At 40.7% G+C, this 16,352-nt stretch overlaps 1 protein-coding gene across 2 annotated transcripts in view; it reads left to right on the top strand.

Moving 5' to 3' along the window:
• Positions 1 to 13,234, top strand: part of Uvrag (UV radiation resistance associated) — a 317,269-nt gene extending 304,035 nt beyond the window's left edge. For both annotated transcript variants that reach the window (XM_042689000.1, XM_042689006.1), the window contains one exon: positions 11,340 to 13,234. In XM_042689000.1, the coding sequence (XP_042544934.1) occupies positions 11,340 to 12,042 (703 nt within the window). In that variant the 3' untranslated portion in view covers positions 12,043 to 13,234. The remainder of the gene's footprint in view (positions 1 to 11,339) is intronic.
• The last annotated feature ends 3,118 nt before the right edge of the window (positions 13,235 to 16,352 follow it).

The following is a 16,352-nucleotide window of genomic DNA, read 5'->3' as shown; positions in this document are numbered from 1 at the left end:
TTACAATGGGTCAACCTGTATCCTTATTTCAGCATTTTGTTATTTCCTTTCCCCTCCCCAAATTAGAAAAACATATATACAAGATACAGGGCACTGGAATCAAATACAATGAAAACAGGAGGTATAGCATGGGGGAAGACCATACAAAAGAAACAAAAAAAATTACCCGTTACATTATAAATACATTAAAAACAACAACAAGAAAGATAAAAACACTTTTGTCCTTATCTTGGGGTTCATTTCCTTAGCAACATCTTATAGGGTCATATGTACATAGCTTTTGACCTTTTCTACTGGTCCTAGACACATACTAATTATTGCAAATAAGGGAAACTATGGGACCTATGTTTCTTTGGGCCTGGCTTACTTCACTTAATACAATTTTTTCCAAGTCTTTCCATTTCCTAACAAATGGGGTGGTGTTATTCTTTCTCATGGAGGCGTAGAATTCCATTATATATATAACACATTTTCTTGATCCATTCACCTACTGATGGCCATCTGGGCTATTGTAAATAATGCTGCAATAAACATAGTTGTGCTGGTAGCTTTAGTGTGGTCTTGTTTGTAAACATTTGGGTAAATGCCCAAAAGTGGGACTACTGGGTCATAGAGGAGCTCTTTGGGGAGTCTTTTGAGGAACCTCCATACTGCTTTCCACAGTGGTTTAACAAGTTTACACTCCCACCAACAATGCAGTGGGGTTCCCTTTTGGCCACATCCTCTCCAGCATCTGTTGTTATTAGAGTTCTTGATTATAGCCATCTAACTGGGGTGAGATAGAATCTCAGTGTTGTCTTGATTTGCATTTCCTTTATGGTTAGAGAGCATTTCTTCATGTGTCTAATGGCCGTTCTTATTTCCTCTTCAGAGAAGTTTCTCTTTAAGTCTTTAGCCTGCTTATTAATCAGGCAGTTATTTCTTTGAGGATCTGTTGTTGGGGGGGATTTAATGTTTTGAGTTCTAAGTATATTTAGATATGAGACCCTTGCTGTTGTATGGCTAGTGAAGATCTTCTCTCAATCTGTGGGCTTTCTATTGATCTTGCTAGCTATGTCCTTTGTCATGCAGAAGCTCTTCAGTTTCATGCAATGCCATTTGTCCAACCTTTCTTTGATTTGTTGTGTTTCCAGGTCTTTATTAAGAAAATTTCGGCCTGTGCCAAGGAGCCCTAGAGATTCTCCTGTTCCTTCCTGTAATGTTTTCAGGGTGTCTGCTTTGACTTGAAGATCTTTGATCCACTTGGAGTTGATTCTGGTACAGGGTGATATATAAGGATCTAGCTTTAGTTTTCTACAGGTGATTAACCTATTTTGCCAGCACCATTTACTGAAGAGGCTGTCTTCCTTCCATTCTATTTTTTTAGCTCCTTATCACAGATTAGGTGGCTATAGGTCTGTGGGTTCATTTCTGGTTCTTCAGTTCTATTCCATTGGTCTCAGGTCTGTTCTTGTGCCCGTACCAAGCTGTTTTGGTTACTATGGCTTTGTAGTAGAGTTTGAAATTTGGTATAGATATTCCTCCAGCACTGTTCTTTCTGTTAAGGATTGTTTTTGCTATTGGTAGTCTTTTTTTTTTGGTAATTTTTTTATTATAAAAATGTTGTACAGGGCTGGGAAGGTGGCTCAGTGATAGAGCGCTTGCCTTGCATGCCTGAGGCCCTGGGTTTGATTCCTCAGCACCACATAAGCAAAAAGAAAAAAGCCAGAAGTGGCGCTGTGGCTCAAGTGGTAGAGCACTAGCCTTGAGCTGAAGAGCTGAGGGACAGCACCCAGGCCCAGAGTTCAGGCCCCATGACCGGACCCCAAAAAAAAAAAAAAAAATGTTGTACAGAGGAGTTAGTTACATGAATAGGGTAATAAATACATTTCATAGCGAGCATTGTTACCTCCTTCTTTATTTTCTCCCTACCTTCATTTCCCTCCCCACCTCCACAACTCATCCCATCCCCCCATTGTAACATTCATTTTCAATATAGTGTCCTGTACATCTCATCATCACAGCCTGCATCCCCATTTAAGCGTTCTGCAATATCCCTTCCCCTCCCCAAATTACAAAAATGTATATACAAGATGCAGAGCACAGGCATCAAATCCAGTGAAAACGGGTTATACCATGGGAGAAGAACCTACAATAGAAACAAAAGAATCACATAGTACATTGTAAATACATTAAAAACACTAGCAAGAAAGAGAAAAAAAAAACAAACCTCTTGTGTTCCTGTCTTGGGGTACATTTTGCTTAACATTATCTCATGTGGCCGTATGTACATGGCCTTTGACTTTCTCTGCTTGTCCTAGACATGTACTAGTCACTGCAAACAAGAGAAACCATGGGACCTATGTTTCTTTGGGCCTGGCTTACTTCACTCAATATAATTGGTAGTCTTTTATTGAAGCCATTGTAACCTCATCCCAAAACCAGGCCAGGGACTCATCAAAGAAAGAGAACTATAAACCCATCTCTTTGATAAACATCAATGTAAAACTTCTCAACAAAATTTTGGCCAATTGACTTCAACAACTCATCAAAAAAAATCATACACCATGATCAAACAAGATTCATTTCAGGGATGCAAAGCTGGTTCAATATATGCAAATCAATATAATTCATCACATCAACAAGAACAAGGATAAGAACCACATGGTTATCTCAGTAGATGCTGAAAAAGCATTTGACAAGATCCAACACCCCTTTCTGATAAAAAGTTCTGGAAAAACTAGGAATCCATGGAACAATCAAGGCTGTATATGACAAACCTACAGCCAGCATTATACTTAATGGTGAAAAACTAAAGCGATTTCATCTAAACTCAGGAACGAGACAAGGATGCCTACTCTCTCCACTTCTCTTCAATTTAGTATTAGAATGCCTAGCTACAGCAATAAGCCAAGATGCAAAAATAAAGAGGATCCACCTAGGGAAAGATGAAGTGAAACTCTCCTTCTCTGCAAATGACATGAACTTGTATTTAAAGAACCCCTTGGACTCTACTCCCAAATTACTTGAGCTGATCTGAAACTTTGACAAAGTAGCAGGGTATAAAATTAACCCTCAAAAATCAATGGCTTTTCTGTTTGCCAACAATGAGAAGAGCACAGCTGAAATCAAGAAAGCAATTCCTTTTGTAATAGCCCCACAAAAAAAAAATACCTAGGAGTTAGACTACTAAAGAAGGATCTCTATGATGAAAACTTTAAAAACCTGAAAAAGGAAATTAAAGAACTAAGGAAGTGGAAAAACCTCCCATACTCCAAGATTGGGAAAATGGCAATACTGCCGTCTACAAATTCAATGCAATACCTATCAATATTCCAACCTCATTCTTCAATGACATAGAAGAAGTAACCTGGGACCTTCCTATGGTAAGTTAGGACGTGTGACCAGAGGTGGCCCAGGATGTAACCTAGCAGGAGGGGGAGGTGACTACTTTCAGGTGTGCCAGTTACCTAGGTAACAGATACTGGGCGGAAACTTAGTCAAGAGGTAGGGAGGTATCTGCACGAGGCCTGCATGGCTGGGGGCAGACCTTACAATTTGAAGTATATTACTGTATTTAATCCTAACCATGGTCCAGTGATCTATTATGCAAAGGAGAAAATTGCCACAGTCATATAGCCAAATAGTGAAGTTGTAGCTCCACATACATGAGATTGTCATGCTGAGAGTAGGTTCCAGGCCTTGCAACCCTCTTCTTCAGAGCTCACTCTTTAGATAGAGATGAAAAGGTAACTGAAAGTAATAAATAAGGACTCGCAGAATGCGCAAGAAATTAATTACCCTAATTGAGAAAGCTCAGAAAAAAACTTGATCCAAGAAAGACAAATCTAAACCAGACTGCTTTCCTTGGCTTCTGATACCCGCCCCCCAGCTTCCCTACCTCTCCCTGTTTTTTACCTACAGCAAGAGTTTACTTTTGAGTCAGGTAACATTCCCTGATAGGGTTCAGCTATCCCACTGTCTGTGCCCTATTTCACTAAGCTGTAGCCTAGTAAATCTGCAGTTTTCATATCTATGGCCTGTTGTTTTTAATGAATTCCTTTTCATTGTAACATTGAACCCAGATAGCAGGTTTCCAACTTGGGGCTCCTCCAAGCTGGAAGACATCCAACCAGGCAAATGACTGAGGAGGGAGAAGTGTTCAGTGACCTTGTCCACTCAGCTCTTGAATCTCAGGCTCTGCACCCCCTAAACCTAGAGCCTCACAACAGCGCGTGTGACAGGCATGGAGAGTGAGGGAGAGCAACCATATTTCCTGCTATACCCACATTTCAGAGTTGTTCCTCTCTCTCTCTCTCTTTCTCTCTCTCTCTCTCTCTTGGTCTCTCTCGGTCTGTCTCTGTCTCTCTGTCTCTGTCTCTCTCCCTCCCCCCCCCCTCTCTCCCTCTCCTCTCCCCATTCTCTCCCTCCCTCCTTTATGTATGGATTGAACCCAAGGCTTCACCCATGTTCAGCATGCACTCTACCACAGTACCACTAAGCTGCCTTCCCAGGCCTTGAAGTTGGTTTTACAAGTAAAAACTCTAAGTTTTTCATCACGCTTTATATAATATACTCATTTCATTTGATAAGTACATCATCAACAGCATTTTAAACTATTTATAATTGGTGAATATGAATTTCAAACTTCATTGAAATAAAATAATCATAAAACAAGATTTGAGAGACAAAAATATAAAAACAGCATTCTTTTCTTTTAATCTCTATGGCCTTTTTTTTCATTGAGCCACATATTACTCTGGTCAAGTTGTTTGTTTCAGAATAATCAGATTGTATACCAAAAAAGAAAATCATTTTGGGGGTTGTTAGGTTTTTCTTTGCCAGATCTCAGGCTTACTTAACTGCTTCACTGTCACGCTATCACTTGAACCATGCTTCAAACTTATCTTTTTGCTACAAAAACTAATAATGCTTTTACTAGCCCTTTTTGAATGATATATCATTTAATTTTGGTATCTTTATTACTTTTAAAATCAAGAAACTTTTTTTTTTTTTTTTTGTCTGTCATGGGGCTTGAGCTATAGCGCCACTCCTGGTTTTCTAGTGGTTTATAGGAGTATCATGGTCTTTCCTGCCTGGGATGGCTTTGAACCACAATCCTCTGATCTCAGCCTTCTGAGTAGCTAGGATTACAGGCGTGAGCCACCCGCCCCCAGCTCAAGAAACTTTTATGTACTTATTCATGCTATAATTTATTAGGCTTATAAACTTTGGCCTATGGATTAGTAATAGCAAGAGATAGGCCAGGCTCTACTTTAACATGCTTGTACTTTTTTTTTTTTTTTGCCAGTCCTGGGGCTTGAACTCAGGGGCTGAGTACTGTTCCTAAGCCTCTTTGTACTCAAGGCTAGCACTCTACTACTTGAGCCACAGCACTACTTCCAGCTTTTTCTAAGTAGTTTATTTGAAATAAGAGTCTCATGGACTTCAAACTGTGATCCTCAGATCCCAGCCTCCTGAGTAGTTAGGAATACAGGCGTAAGCCACTGGCACCTGGCTCATATTTGTTATCAGTTATGTTTAGTTTTTGTTGTTTGAGCCAGGGTCTCACTAGGTAGCCCAGGCTGGCCTTGAATTCCTGAACCATTTTCCTCAACCTCCCAAAGTGCTGGGATTACAAGCACACCAGTATTTCTTTTAAGCAATCATAGAAATAAAGTGCTCTTTTTAAATTTTAACTTGTACTAAAACATGTAATGAAAAGGCTCTCAGAACCTTCTATTAAATATGAAAAAAACAAGATTATTTATTAAAAATCTATGCATTGTGTTTTTATACAGAGCTATTCAGTTAGTTTTTGAACAGTAAAAGTTCAAAGGTATCTTAAATCTGTTTCTTAAAAAATAAGGGAATAATTAAGCAAATTATGATATTCCATTCAGTAGAACAGCCACTTAAAATTATGTTTGCCCAGGTATTTTAATAATATACAACAGCAGGATACAGAATTATGTATATAAACCACAAACAAAACTGTAAGGTTTTCATTTTATTAAACACACATACATACATAAAATCAAAGCATAAAAGGAAAATTTCCAAAGTTAATAGTAGTTGTTTGATGAGTAATAGGCTTGTCATGGTTTTTATCTTTTTATATAGCTTACTTTTTTAGTTTTCCTGTGAGTATAAATTATTATAATAATTAAAGATGCATGTGTGTTTATACATATATAAATCTTTAATGTAATAATTACAGTCCTTCAACTGTTTAGGTCTCAGCTATTTAAAAAATCTGCACTATAGCTAAGATCCTGGAAGTAATTTAAACAAATCAGTTCTGAACAGCCCAAACCAATGCTACAAAGCTCATCTAATACAGCCTGTTATCCCAAGACCTCCTGTAGTTTACTGCCCAGAACTCTCAATAAATCCTCAGGCCCATCATGTGCTCCCTGCTTGCACTCCCCTTGCACTCAGTTCTCCAGACATCACCCTCAGATCAGAGAAGACACTGCATGCAGGAGCCCCAAAACTGCCACACCAAGCCCCCACAGTAAGTGGAGACACAGAAAACTTAGGTCCTGAGAGCTGATGACCCTGAAATCCTGCACATCCTTTATTGAGGCATCACTTCGTGATGAATGTTTGTTTCTGCGGTTTGAAGTTAATTAAGAAAGGGGGTGGGGGGTTGCTCAGCTTTTTAAAACTGTAAGACTTTATTATTAAAAATTAAGTTTTATCTTACATAGCAGAAAAGAGGAAAAACTGAGAATGTAGTGATAAAAAAGTAAACATTTAGACATAGAAACATTGTAATTCTTTATCAAAAATAACTTTTTTATCTTTATAAACATATTCTTTTTTATTATTATTGTGAAAATACCGTACAGAGGGGTTACAATTACATGGGCAAGGTAATGAGTACATTTCTTATCAAGCATTGTTGCCTCCTCCTTTGTTTCCCCTTCCCATCTCCCCCCGCTCCACCCCCTAAAAATAACTTTTTTGAGGCAGGCTCTTACTTTGTAATCCAAGCTGGCCTTGAACTTATCACTCTTCTGCCTCGGCTTCCTCAGTACTGAGATTATAGACATGTGCCCACCTCACTTGGCTCAAATTTTAGTATTCTTTTTATTTTCTTCTTTTTGTACTGATCCTAGGGCTTGAACCCAGAGCCTGGTCACTGTCCCTAAGCTTTATTATTATTGTTGTTGTTGCTGTTATAAAGGTGATATACAGAGGGGTTAACAGTTACATAACTCGGGTAAAAAGTACATTTCTAACTTGGAAAAAATTATATGAAGTGAAGTAAGCCAGGCCCAAAGAAACATAGGTCCCATGGTTTCCCTTATTTGCAATATCTAGTATATGTAGGAGTCAAGCGGAAAAGGTCAGATAATGTGATGTCAGGAAAATGAACCCTTAGATATGTATTTTAATGTTTTTTTTCTTTCATGCATGTGTTTCTAACGCATTTATAAGATTATCTCTTTGTTGCTTTGTATGTCCCTCCCCCACAGTGTAACCCCTGCTTTCACTATATTTGATGTCAGTATAACTTGTGGAGGAGATGGGGAAAAACAAGTCGTTTAAGGATACAGGTGGACCTGTTGCAACAATGAGAAGTACAAGTTATCATGTCCAAAACGAGCTTTACAACGTCGGTGCGGGGGGGGGGGGGGGGGGGGGAGAAGGATTGGGATGGGATTGGGGGTGAGGGGGAAGGCTGGGAAGGGATGTGAAGGGTAAACCAAAGGAGGAGGCTGCAATGCTTGGTAAGAAATGTACGCATTATCCTGCCCATGTAATTGTAACCCCTCTGTACAGTATGTTCACAAATAAAATAAAATTTAATTTTAAAAAAAAGTACATTTCTTTTTGAACAATGTCACCCTTCCCTCGCTCTCTCCTAGACTTTTCCCTCCCATTCCCATAAGTTGTATAGTTAACATAGTGTCCATTGAAAACCTCTGTTGCATTTGTTCACCCTTTGTTCCTCTATTTCTGTGTCCCCTCTTACCCTCCCAAAGACAAATAAACAAACAAGTCAAAAAGAAAAGAAAAAAATCAACAACAAAACATACACACACACACACACACACACACACACACACACACACACACACACACACACACACACACACACACACACACACAAAACCTTGTTTCCATTTCCTGGTGTTTTTTGTTCTACTATTTGAGCTACAGCTCCGCTTCCAGTATTTTGGTAGTTAATTGCAGATAAGAGTCTCATGGACTTTACTGCCTGGGCTGGCTTCAAATTGATCTTCAGATCTCAGCCTCCTAAGTTGCTAGGATTACAGGTACCCAGTCTTACTGAGCTCAGGGACAGTGCCCAGGTTCTGGGTTCAAGCCCCACAACCGACAGAAAGAAAGAGAGGAAGGAGGAAAGAAGGGAGGAAGGGAGAGAGGGAGGGAAAGGAAAGGGGAAAAGGAAAGGAAAGGAAAGGGAGCGGGGAAAAGAAAGAAAATACCCATGCCCAAGGATTTAGAATCTACCCATAAGGAACACAGCAGTACCAAGCTTAGAGTTTATGGGTTCACAGAAAGCCTATGTTATGACCATTAGCTTGGAAAGTATTGGTTGAATTTGAATATAAAGTTTCTGTTAGGGACACAGGATTCAGCAGAGACCCTGGAGTCAGACTAAATCAAGCTCCGCTATGTTTTTTTGACCTGGGACTACCCTCACGACCCATCTACCTGCTACCTTTGTAGATATAAAAGTTCTAAGTGAGCAGAGTACTTTCTACAGTGCCAGAAACAGTGATGCTCAGGAAAATAGTGTTCCCTTCCTATTATAGTTGGCAAGGGACAGGTGTCATACTTTCTTACTTTTCTATTGTACTAAGGTAAGGAGAAGCCAGGCATTGTTAGTTCACCCCTGTAATCCTACCTTCTCAGAAGTCTAAGCTCTGAGGACTTCAACTGTAAGCCAACCCAGGCAGGAAAGTCTGAAAGTTTTATCTTCAGTTAACCTGCAAAAATAAAAGCCAGTAGTGGAGGTAAGGCTCAAGTGGCCGAGTACCATCCTTGAACAAAAAAGTGGGAATTTGAAACCAAGTTTAAGCCCCAGTATTAATGCACACATAGTGGGTACACACACACACACACACACACACACACACACACACACACACACGGAAAAAAAAGGTCTAAAGAGAGTCTCGAAAACAGGGCTATGAAGACCCCTGTTCCTCTTGTGTCATAAGCCCCCTAGGTGTGTTGAGTCTGATCCTGGAGGCTGGCTGCCTTTTCTCAGCCCACTGGAAGCCCTGCAGAGAAGAAGAACAGGAAGGGAAGTGAGAAGCATCAATACCTTCATCTCACCCATCAGTAACAGTGATATCTGCTCATACCCGAGCAACCTCCTCCAGGGTTTCAGGCTGGCTCACCAGTTTCCCAGTGCCCTGGGCTGTATGTATTACATAGATGGTAGTGGATGGGGCTAATGCTGTGTTTCAGTGTGCTTACCCAGTCAGCCTGCAAAATGATTTAGAGAAGGACACTGTCAGCAAAGGTTGGCAAAATGTGCGGCCAACCCAATTACTGTGAGTTTTGACCACACAGTAACTGAAAACCTAGATTAAGGTCTGCAGATGTTGCTCTGTTTTCTTCGCTTTTTCTTGAGTGTGAAAAACAGCGATTTGCTGCTCTACTTGCCAGTTTGATCTGCATCCCAGGGACCACCCCTAATCTTTTGGCACCAATACTTAGGGTCAAATGAGAAAGTGTGGCAGCCCATGAAGCCTCCTGGTGCTTTGTCTCAAGGGGAAGAATGTTTCTGTATTATCTGAGACCACAGGTATAATCCAGTTCAGAAAAACATCAGAGGGAAGAGGGAATAAGTTAGGTCCAGGGCTGTGGCTGTCGTGGCTGTGGTCATAGGTAGAAGGGATCCTACATATCCGTCTTTATCAGGGCACTTACTGAAATTGTAATTTGAAAATGTGTTATTGAATCTATAATAACTATCTTTTAAAAATATTATTTGGTTTATTAAGTCTTTAAAATAATACATACTTGGGCAGTGCTGGGGTTTGAACTCAAGGCCTCATACTTGGTAGGCAGGCTCTCTAATACCAAGCCACACCTCCAGCCCTTATTAGGTTATCTTTCTCTTGCAGGATTGGAATCTCCTTGGAAGCAGGGCCTTTCTTGCAAATTTTTTTCTTACAGTTTTTCAAACTGAGGCAGGACCTGCTCTGCTTTCCATCTGTCTGTCCTTCCCACAGCCTGGCATAGAAAGTTCTAGTTGTGTATCATTTCAGTTCCTGCCTTGATTTGCTCCTTTACCAGCCACTTCTCTCTCAGAGTTTCCTCCTGTTTAGAACAAGTCAGTTTGTTCTTGTGTTTGTAGCTCCCTGTGCCTCTCAACCCAGTCTTCATAAGGTTGTATTAAAGATAGTTTCATCTGCAAATAATAACATCTAGAACTATGATCAACACTCTGGGAGTGGCTTAACTAACATAGACTATAATATAACCATCATTTCCCTGGTCTGGAGACTCTGTTTCCATCAACTGATTATTATTTATTATTTCTGACTTAAAGGTACTAATGCAGGGTTTTTAATGGGATTTTTGTAAGGACCAAGTGAAAGGATGTTTGTGAAATGACTTCAGAACCTATAAAGCTTTGTCTAGCTGAACAGTGATTGTTATTGCTGGCTCAAAGAAATCTTCCTGACAAGGAACTCAGGCTCGAAAGAAGGCACCAAGGATTCAGTGTTGTAAAACGTGTGTGTGGCTAGTCTCATAAAAGAGAAGACATTTCCAAATTAATTTTTCCTTTTAAAAAAATCCCCCTTGATGCTCTCTCTCTCTTTTGCCGGTTTTCTTAATGCAGGATGATTAATATTTGGGGAGTTAGAAAAGCTGGTCACAAGTCACAGGACTTAGTGTGTCCCTACCTTCCTGAGTTATCATTGGCAAGTCACTGAACTACCCCGCCAAGTGAGGTGACTGCTTTCGAAGATAAAATACGAATGAACTATTAAAAGCAAGAACTCTGATAGCCCCACAGACATCTATGAGGTTGAGTAGCCTTCACATGTTTTCATTTACAGGTCTGGTCCATTCAGTTCGGTAAACTGTGCCCCAGGTGATGTGCTTTCGGTGCCCCACCCTGTCCTTCTTTTAAGTATATTGTTATATCTGTACTTTTCCTGAAGGAAGCTCCAAAGGTTGGACCCCGCTTCATGCTTCATGCCCATTCTTGCATGCATTCATTGTAATAAATGCTAGGATTAGTTATCATCTAATTTTATTGTCTCACATCTAAAAGATGCTAGTTCCTATGTCTGGACTCAGAATACATAAGCTGAATTCTAAAGCAGAAAGTAACTTCTCATTTTTTTTTGTTTGTCTTCTAGTGACAGACATCATACCTCCAGTGCAATCCCTGTTCCAAAGAGACAAAGTTCCATCTTTGGGGGCACAGATGTGGGCTTCTCTAGGGAGATCCCCTCACCGGACAAAGGACATCGAAAACGGGCCAGCTCAGAGAACGAAAGACTCCAGTACAAAACCCCTCCACCCAGTTACAACTCAGCATTAGCACAGCCCGGGACCGCCACCCCTCCCATGAGAGAATCCGAGAGAAAGACAGCATCTCTGTCCTCTTCCTTGGACACCTCCTTGGACTTCTCCAAAGAAAACAAGAAAAAGGGGGTGGATTTGGGTGACACTTTACACGGAGGCCATGTGAGTGTGGACACTAGCCAAGAACAAAGAGAAGCCCTCTCTGGGCACCCAGCCACAGTAAATGGCACCCTGCCATCCAGTGAGCAGCCTGGCCCCACCAGTGTCCAGCTTCCTGGTGAGTTTCACCTGGCCTCAGGGGCTGAGGTTTGTTGTGCCGTGGAGCAAGCAGAAGAAATCATCGGGCTGGAAGCCACAGGTTTCACGTCAGGCGATCAGCTAGAAGCATTTAACTGCATCCCTGTGGACAGTGCCGTGGCAGTTGAGTGTGACGAGCAAGTTCTGGGAGAATTTGAAGAGTTCTCCCGAAGGATCTATGCACTGAATGAAAATGTATCCAGCTTCCGGCGGCCACGCAGGAGTTCTGATAAATAAAGTGAGCAGACCAGACAGGAGGACCAGAGCAGAACTACTGGCTCAATGAGAATAAAGCTGCACTTACCCTTTTTCATAATTATGATACAAAATGAATATTAGTGGAGGATATTCCTCAGCAAAACCAACTTTGGGAAGAAAAGAGGGACTCAGGATCATTGTGTATCAGTGGGCCAGACAAAGTTAGATTTTGTTTTCAAGATTTGCTTTTCAGGCCTGATGATTGTTTTAAGGCAAAAGTTACCCCCTAATTGAAAGAGCTTACAGCTCGAGTCACCTTATATGTCTGCTTTTTTATTTACACTTCTATGTTATCCTCAGAGGGAAGATGATAATATATAAATAATATAATGAACTCTCCTTTAGTTTCCCATAAGCATTGGCGTTCACCACAGTTTATAAAACGTTGGAAAGATGGGATATTCAGGAATAGCTTTCCACCATTTTCCTAAGTGTCTATGACCATCCATCAGGTTGATAAATGAGAAGTTAGTGTTACCTTTTACCCAGGGTCCTGTGCTCCAACCCTTGCTCCCAAGCACCCCGGTCAAATAGAGACCCACTGTTGGCCTGTCTTCCTAGTGGATGGGCTATGCCTCCTGAAACCCCAGGACATCAACACTCACAGGCCCCAAATTGTCATCAGGACATTCCTTCTCTTCTACTCAGCTAAGACCATTCCCCTACTGCTGTACCCTTGGATGAGCATTCCTTTGGTGGGCCCAAGAGACTCCCAAGAATTAACCATAGTCAGATGGCATCCAGTTCCCTGTGGGGTCCAAAGTTCTACATGGGTAGATGTAGTTGGTCAAAAATTAGGCAAGCCTTCTGGCACTCTACTCACCAGACAAAAAAAAAAGCTTTAAATGTAAACTCCATATTAATTTATTACATTTCAATCTGAAGGAAGGCATTGTATATGACAAAATATATGTAGAGAGTCAGGCTGTCCACTGCAAAGGAGTTGAAATGGGTGAGTTAAGAGACTATATGAGGCATAGAGTGTTATTGTGCAATTTCATAAAGTGTTAAATTATGTTTTTGAAGTCCAATTTGTCATTCCTGCATTTGTTTGCTGTTGCTTTATACATTATGTACCCAAGGACGGTGCCTCAGGGTTGCAAGCTCTTTAAGGAAAATTTATCCATATATCCATGTATTGTATAGAAAAATAAAAATTGAGTTTACTTCACTTAGTTTTGTTTGGGGTTTTTTTACCCTCAGTTTTGGAATTCTTAATCCTGTATCTCCTTATGATAGATCATGACGGGCTTAGCCTGAACAAAAGCCATGGCTGCATCTAAACTGACGCTGATGACTTGGTTTGAGTTTACAAATCCTATGGATAGCAGCACATATGCTTCATATGTGCACTCTCCATAGCTGTTTGTCCTGCTTAACATAGGGGTCTCACAGTTATGTCTATATTATGTTCAAACATCCCTGGGCTCAGTTTTAATTGATAACTTCATTGTACAATGGACTGATGCAAGTAGTTATCCTGCGTAGAGTTCACAAGCCACTACATAGCAGACAGATCCAGCCTGCATACAATTGGAAGCTTTAACTCAGTCTGATGAAAGTCATCTTATTCCACTCAAAGATGCATGTCTGTCTACTTGAGATCTGCAGCCATGGCTTGGAGGAGTCTTTTTGCTAGGTCTTATTACTCATTTTCGAGTCTTAATAGGTGGAGAGAGTCTCTGTCTTAGATGTAGACATCATGCTGTAGAGTTTTCCACTGAGGTGATATCTGAAAAATACATGCATTGAGCAGGAGGACCATATATAGAGAACCCCCTGGCTAGTGTTCATCACGGGTTCCACACAGTGGAATAGAGCCTACAGCTCTGAGTTCCTCCATAGGCTCCCTGGTCTGGACTTCATGGCTTTGTATTTCTACAGCTCTTGACTGATCAGATTGCTTAGAAGTCATCAGAACTTGCTTCACTTTTATGTGGACCCCCACTGTCCAATGATAACTACATGGAAACACCAAGTAGGTTTAGATTTGGGGTCTTCATTTGCATTTAGTTGATATCTGCCACTTCTGTCATGAGCTGGATAGAACAAAAAGCTTCAGAATCCATTTTGCTTCTATTTAAAGTGGCCAAGGCAAAGTACAGTATAATCTGTCTTGCTAATCTATGTAACTAGTCTTGTAAATCACTAAAACAGTTTTCTCAAAAGATATAAGTTGAAATGGAAATTTACTACTGTCCATTTCTGAGCTGCTAAGCACTCTTTGAATGTTCATACAGCTGAGACACCCTTAACAGCCAGCAAATATTAGCAAATGAATATTTGATTGTGTTTTTTCTCTCCATTTCCCCTTAACCACTTTAAAAATTCCAGAATTTTTTTTCCTTTGGAATATTAGTTTTGGAAGAGTGTACCCAGCTATATTTTTTTAGTGCTTCTAATGGTGCCCATTTATCCTGACCTAACTGGTTATTTAAATAATTTTTTAAACCACCACCAATAATAAATGGCATGTGAAACTGATCTTTTGGTAATTGGAAGAAAATTTAGCATCTGTATTTATAAAATAAAATTGATTAGTATTTATTTTGAGAGTTAAAAGCGTATGTTTTTTCCCTGCTGTGTTTGAGCCCTGTCTTCATTGTTTTGAATTTCATACTGAAACTGAGTTAAGTATGAAAACCTTGTTCTTAAACAACCAGTCAGCCATCCTGCATATATGTGCACATGTGCACATGGGCTGGACCAAACAACTAATACAGAAATCTGACCTTGGCCTTTGCCCTTGGCCACATTGTCTAGTGGAAGCAAAGGTTTATTAGCAATTCCAACTCAATGTGATCTGTGATGGGATTATGATGGAGAAAATGCACAGCACAGAAAAAACTTCGTTCTAACTGAAACTTGAAGATTGGTGGAAATTATGTGGAGGGAAGCACATGAACTAAGGCCCAGAGGCAAAACTCCATGTGTGTGTGTGCGCATGCACAGGCACGCACACACGCGCTTAGTTGTTTGGCCTGGTACTGGAAGAGATGTGAGCAAGGTAGGAGGAGAAACTAAATGGGAGGCTGGGGAAGGGTTTCCTTTGCAGTGGGCTGTTGCTAAGTTATCTTTTCCCAACTTTTGTTTTTATGTTTGTCTTAAAACTTGAACTCAGGGCCTGGTTGCTGTCCCTGAGCTTTTTTATTCATGGCTAGCACTTAAGCCACACCTCCACTTGCAGTTTTTTTGGTGGCTAATTGGAGATAAAAGACTTTGGAAATTACAGACTTTCTTGTCTGAGTGGACTTCAAACTACCATCCTTAGATTGTAGCCTCCTAAGTAGCTAGGATTACAGGTGCCTAGCTCCTTTCCCCAGATTTTAAAGCAGAAAAGCAGGTGGGTCAGACCTGGGCATGCCTGGCAGCCCAGCAGAGGCCAGATTCCAGTGAGACTAGCTTGTGTCTAGTTATTCTCCTTTTCTTTCTGTTCAGGACACAGAAGTGCATCATAATGTCCCTTCATTCTCAGGGTGCTGCAGGTTGAGTACAGCTGGGTTTTACTGTGCCTTACGGCAGAGAAGCTTCTCTTTAGAAGCTCTTTTGAAGTTCCCAAGGCAGCCTGTCATTCCCCTGCAGCTCTAGCAGCAGTGCAGAAAGTAGGTGGCTACTTCACAGTGATAGTAAAGATGGCTGAGGGGATTGGTCATGCTTTCCCCCATGGTAACAAACACAGCTACTTAACCTCTCTGAAGACTCCATCTCTCTGAATCTGGCTTCTAAATGGTACATAGAAATAATACCCCCAAGCGCAGAGTTGATAACAAAAGATAAACGTTTGAATACAAGCACCCTGCCATGAGAAGGAAATAGTCATTCAACCAAGATTTCTTTTGTGGGTTGCATCAGGCTTCGGCCGAGTCACTGACATTTTTCTCTGTGTGCTAACTTGGGAAACTAAGCTTTCAACTGATAGGATATGTTCGGAGAGATGGGAGCGTGGGGTGGACACGGAACTGCACATGGCTAAGCTTCGCTTGCCTGGTGTTCATGTCACACACCTACAAATGAGCGTCTGTCTTGTCCCTAAATGCTCACCAGCACAGCTTCTCACTACTGACTGGGTACTGAATTGGTGCCTAGAATTCTAGATTTTTGTTCAAAGTCAATGACTTTCTCTCTTTTTCCTCTTAGCGCATCTAATTTCATTTTGTAGGTAGACAGCTCAGCCTTGTGGATTTTAAATGAATGAGGAAAAACTACATATCTATAAAAAAAATAATTCTACAGTATTTTAGAGACTGGTTATGTCAGCAAGCCAGAAAAATAATGATCAGGCATATAGA

The sequence above is a fragment of the Dipodomys spectabilis genome, unplaced genomic scaffold (assembly GCF_019054845.1).
Source record: "Dipodomys spectabilis isolate Male_0828 unplaced genomic scaffold, ASM1905484v1 ptg000003l, whole genome shotgun sequence".
NCBI lineage: Eukaryota > Metazoa > Chordata > Mammalia > Rodentia > Heteromyidae > Dipodomys > Dipodomys spectabilis.
This window is presented reverse-complemented; position numbering and strand designations above follow the sequence as displayed.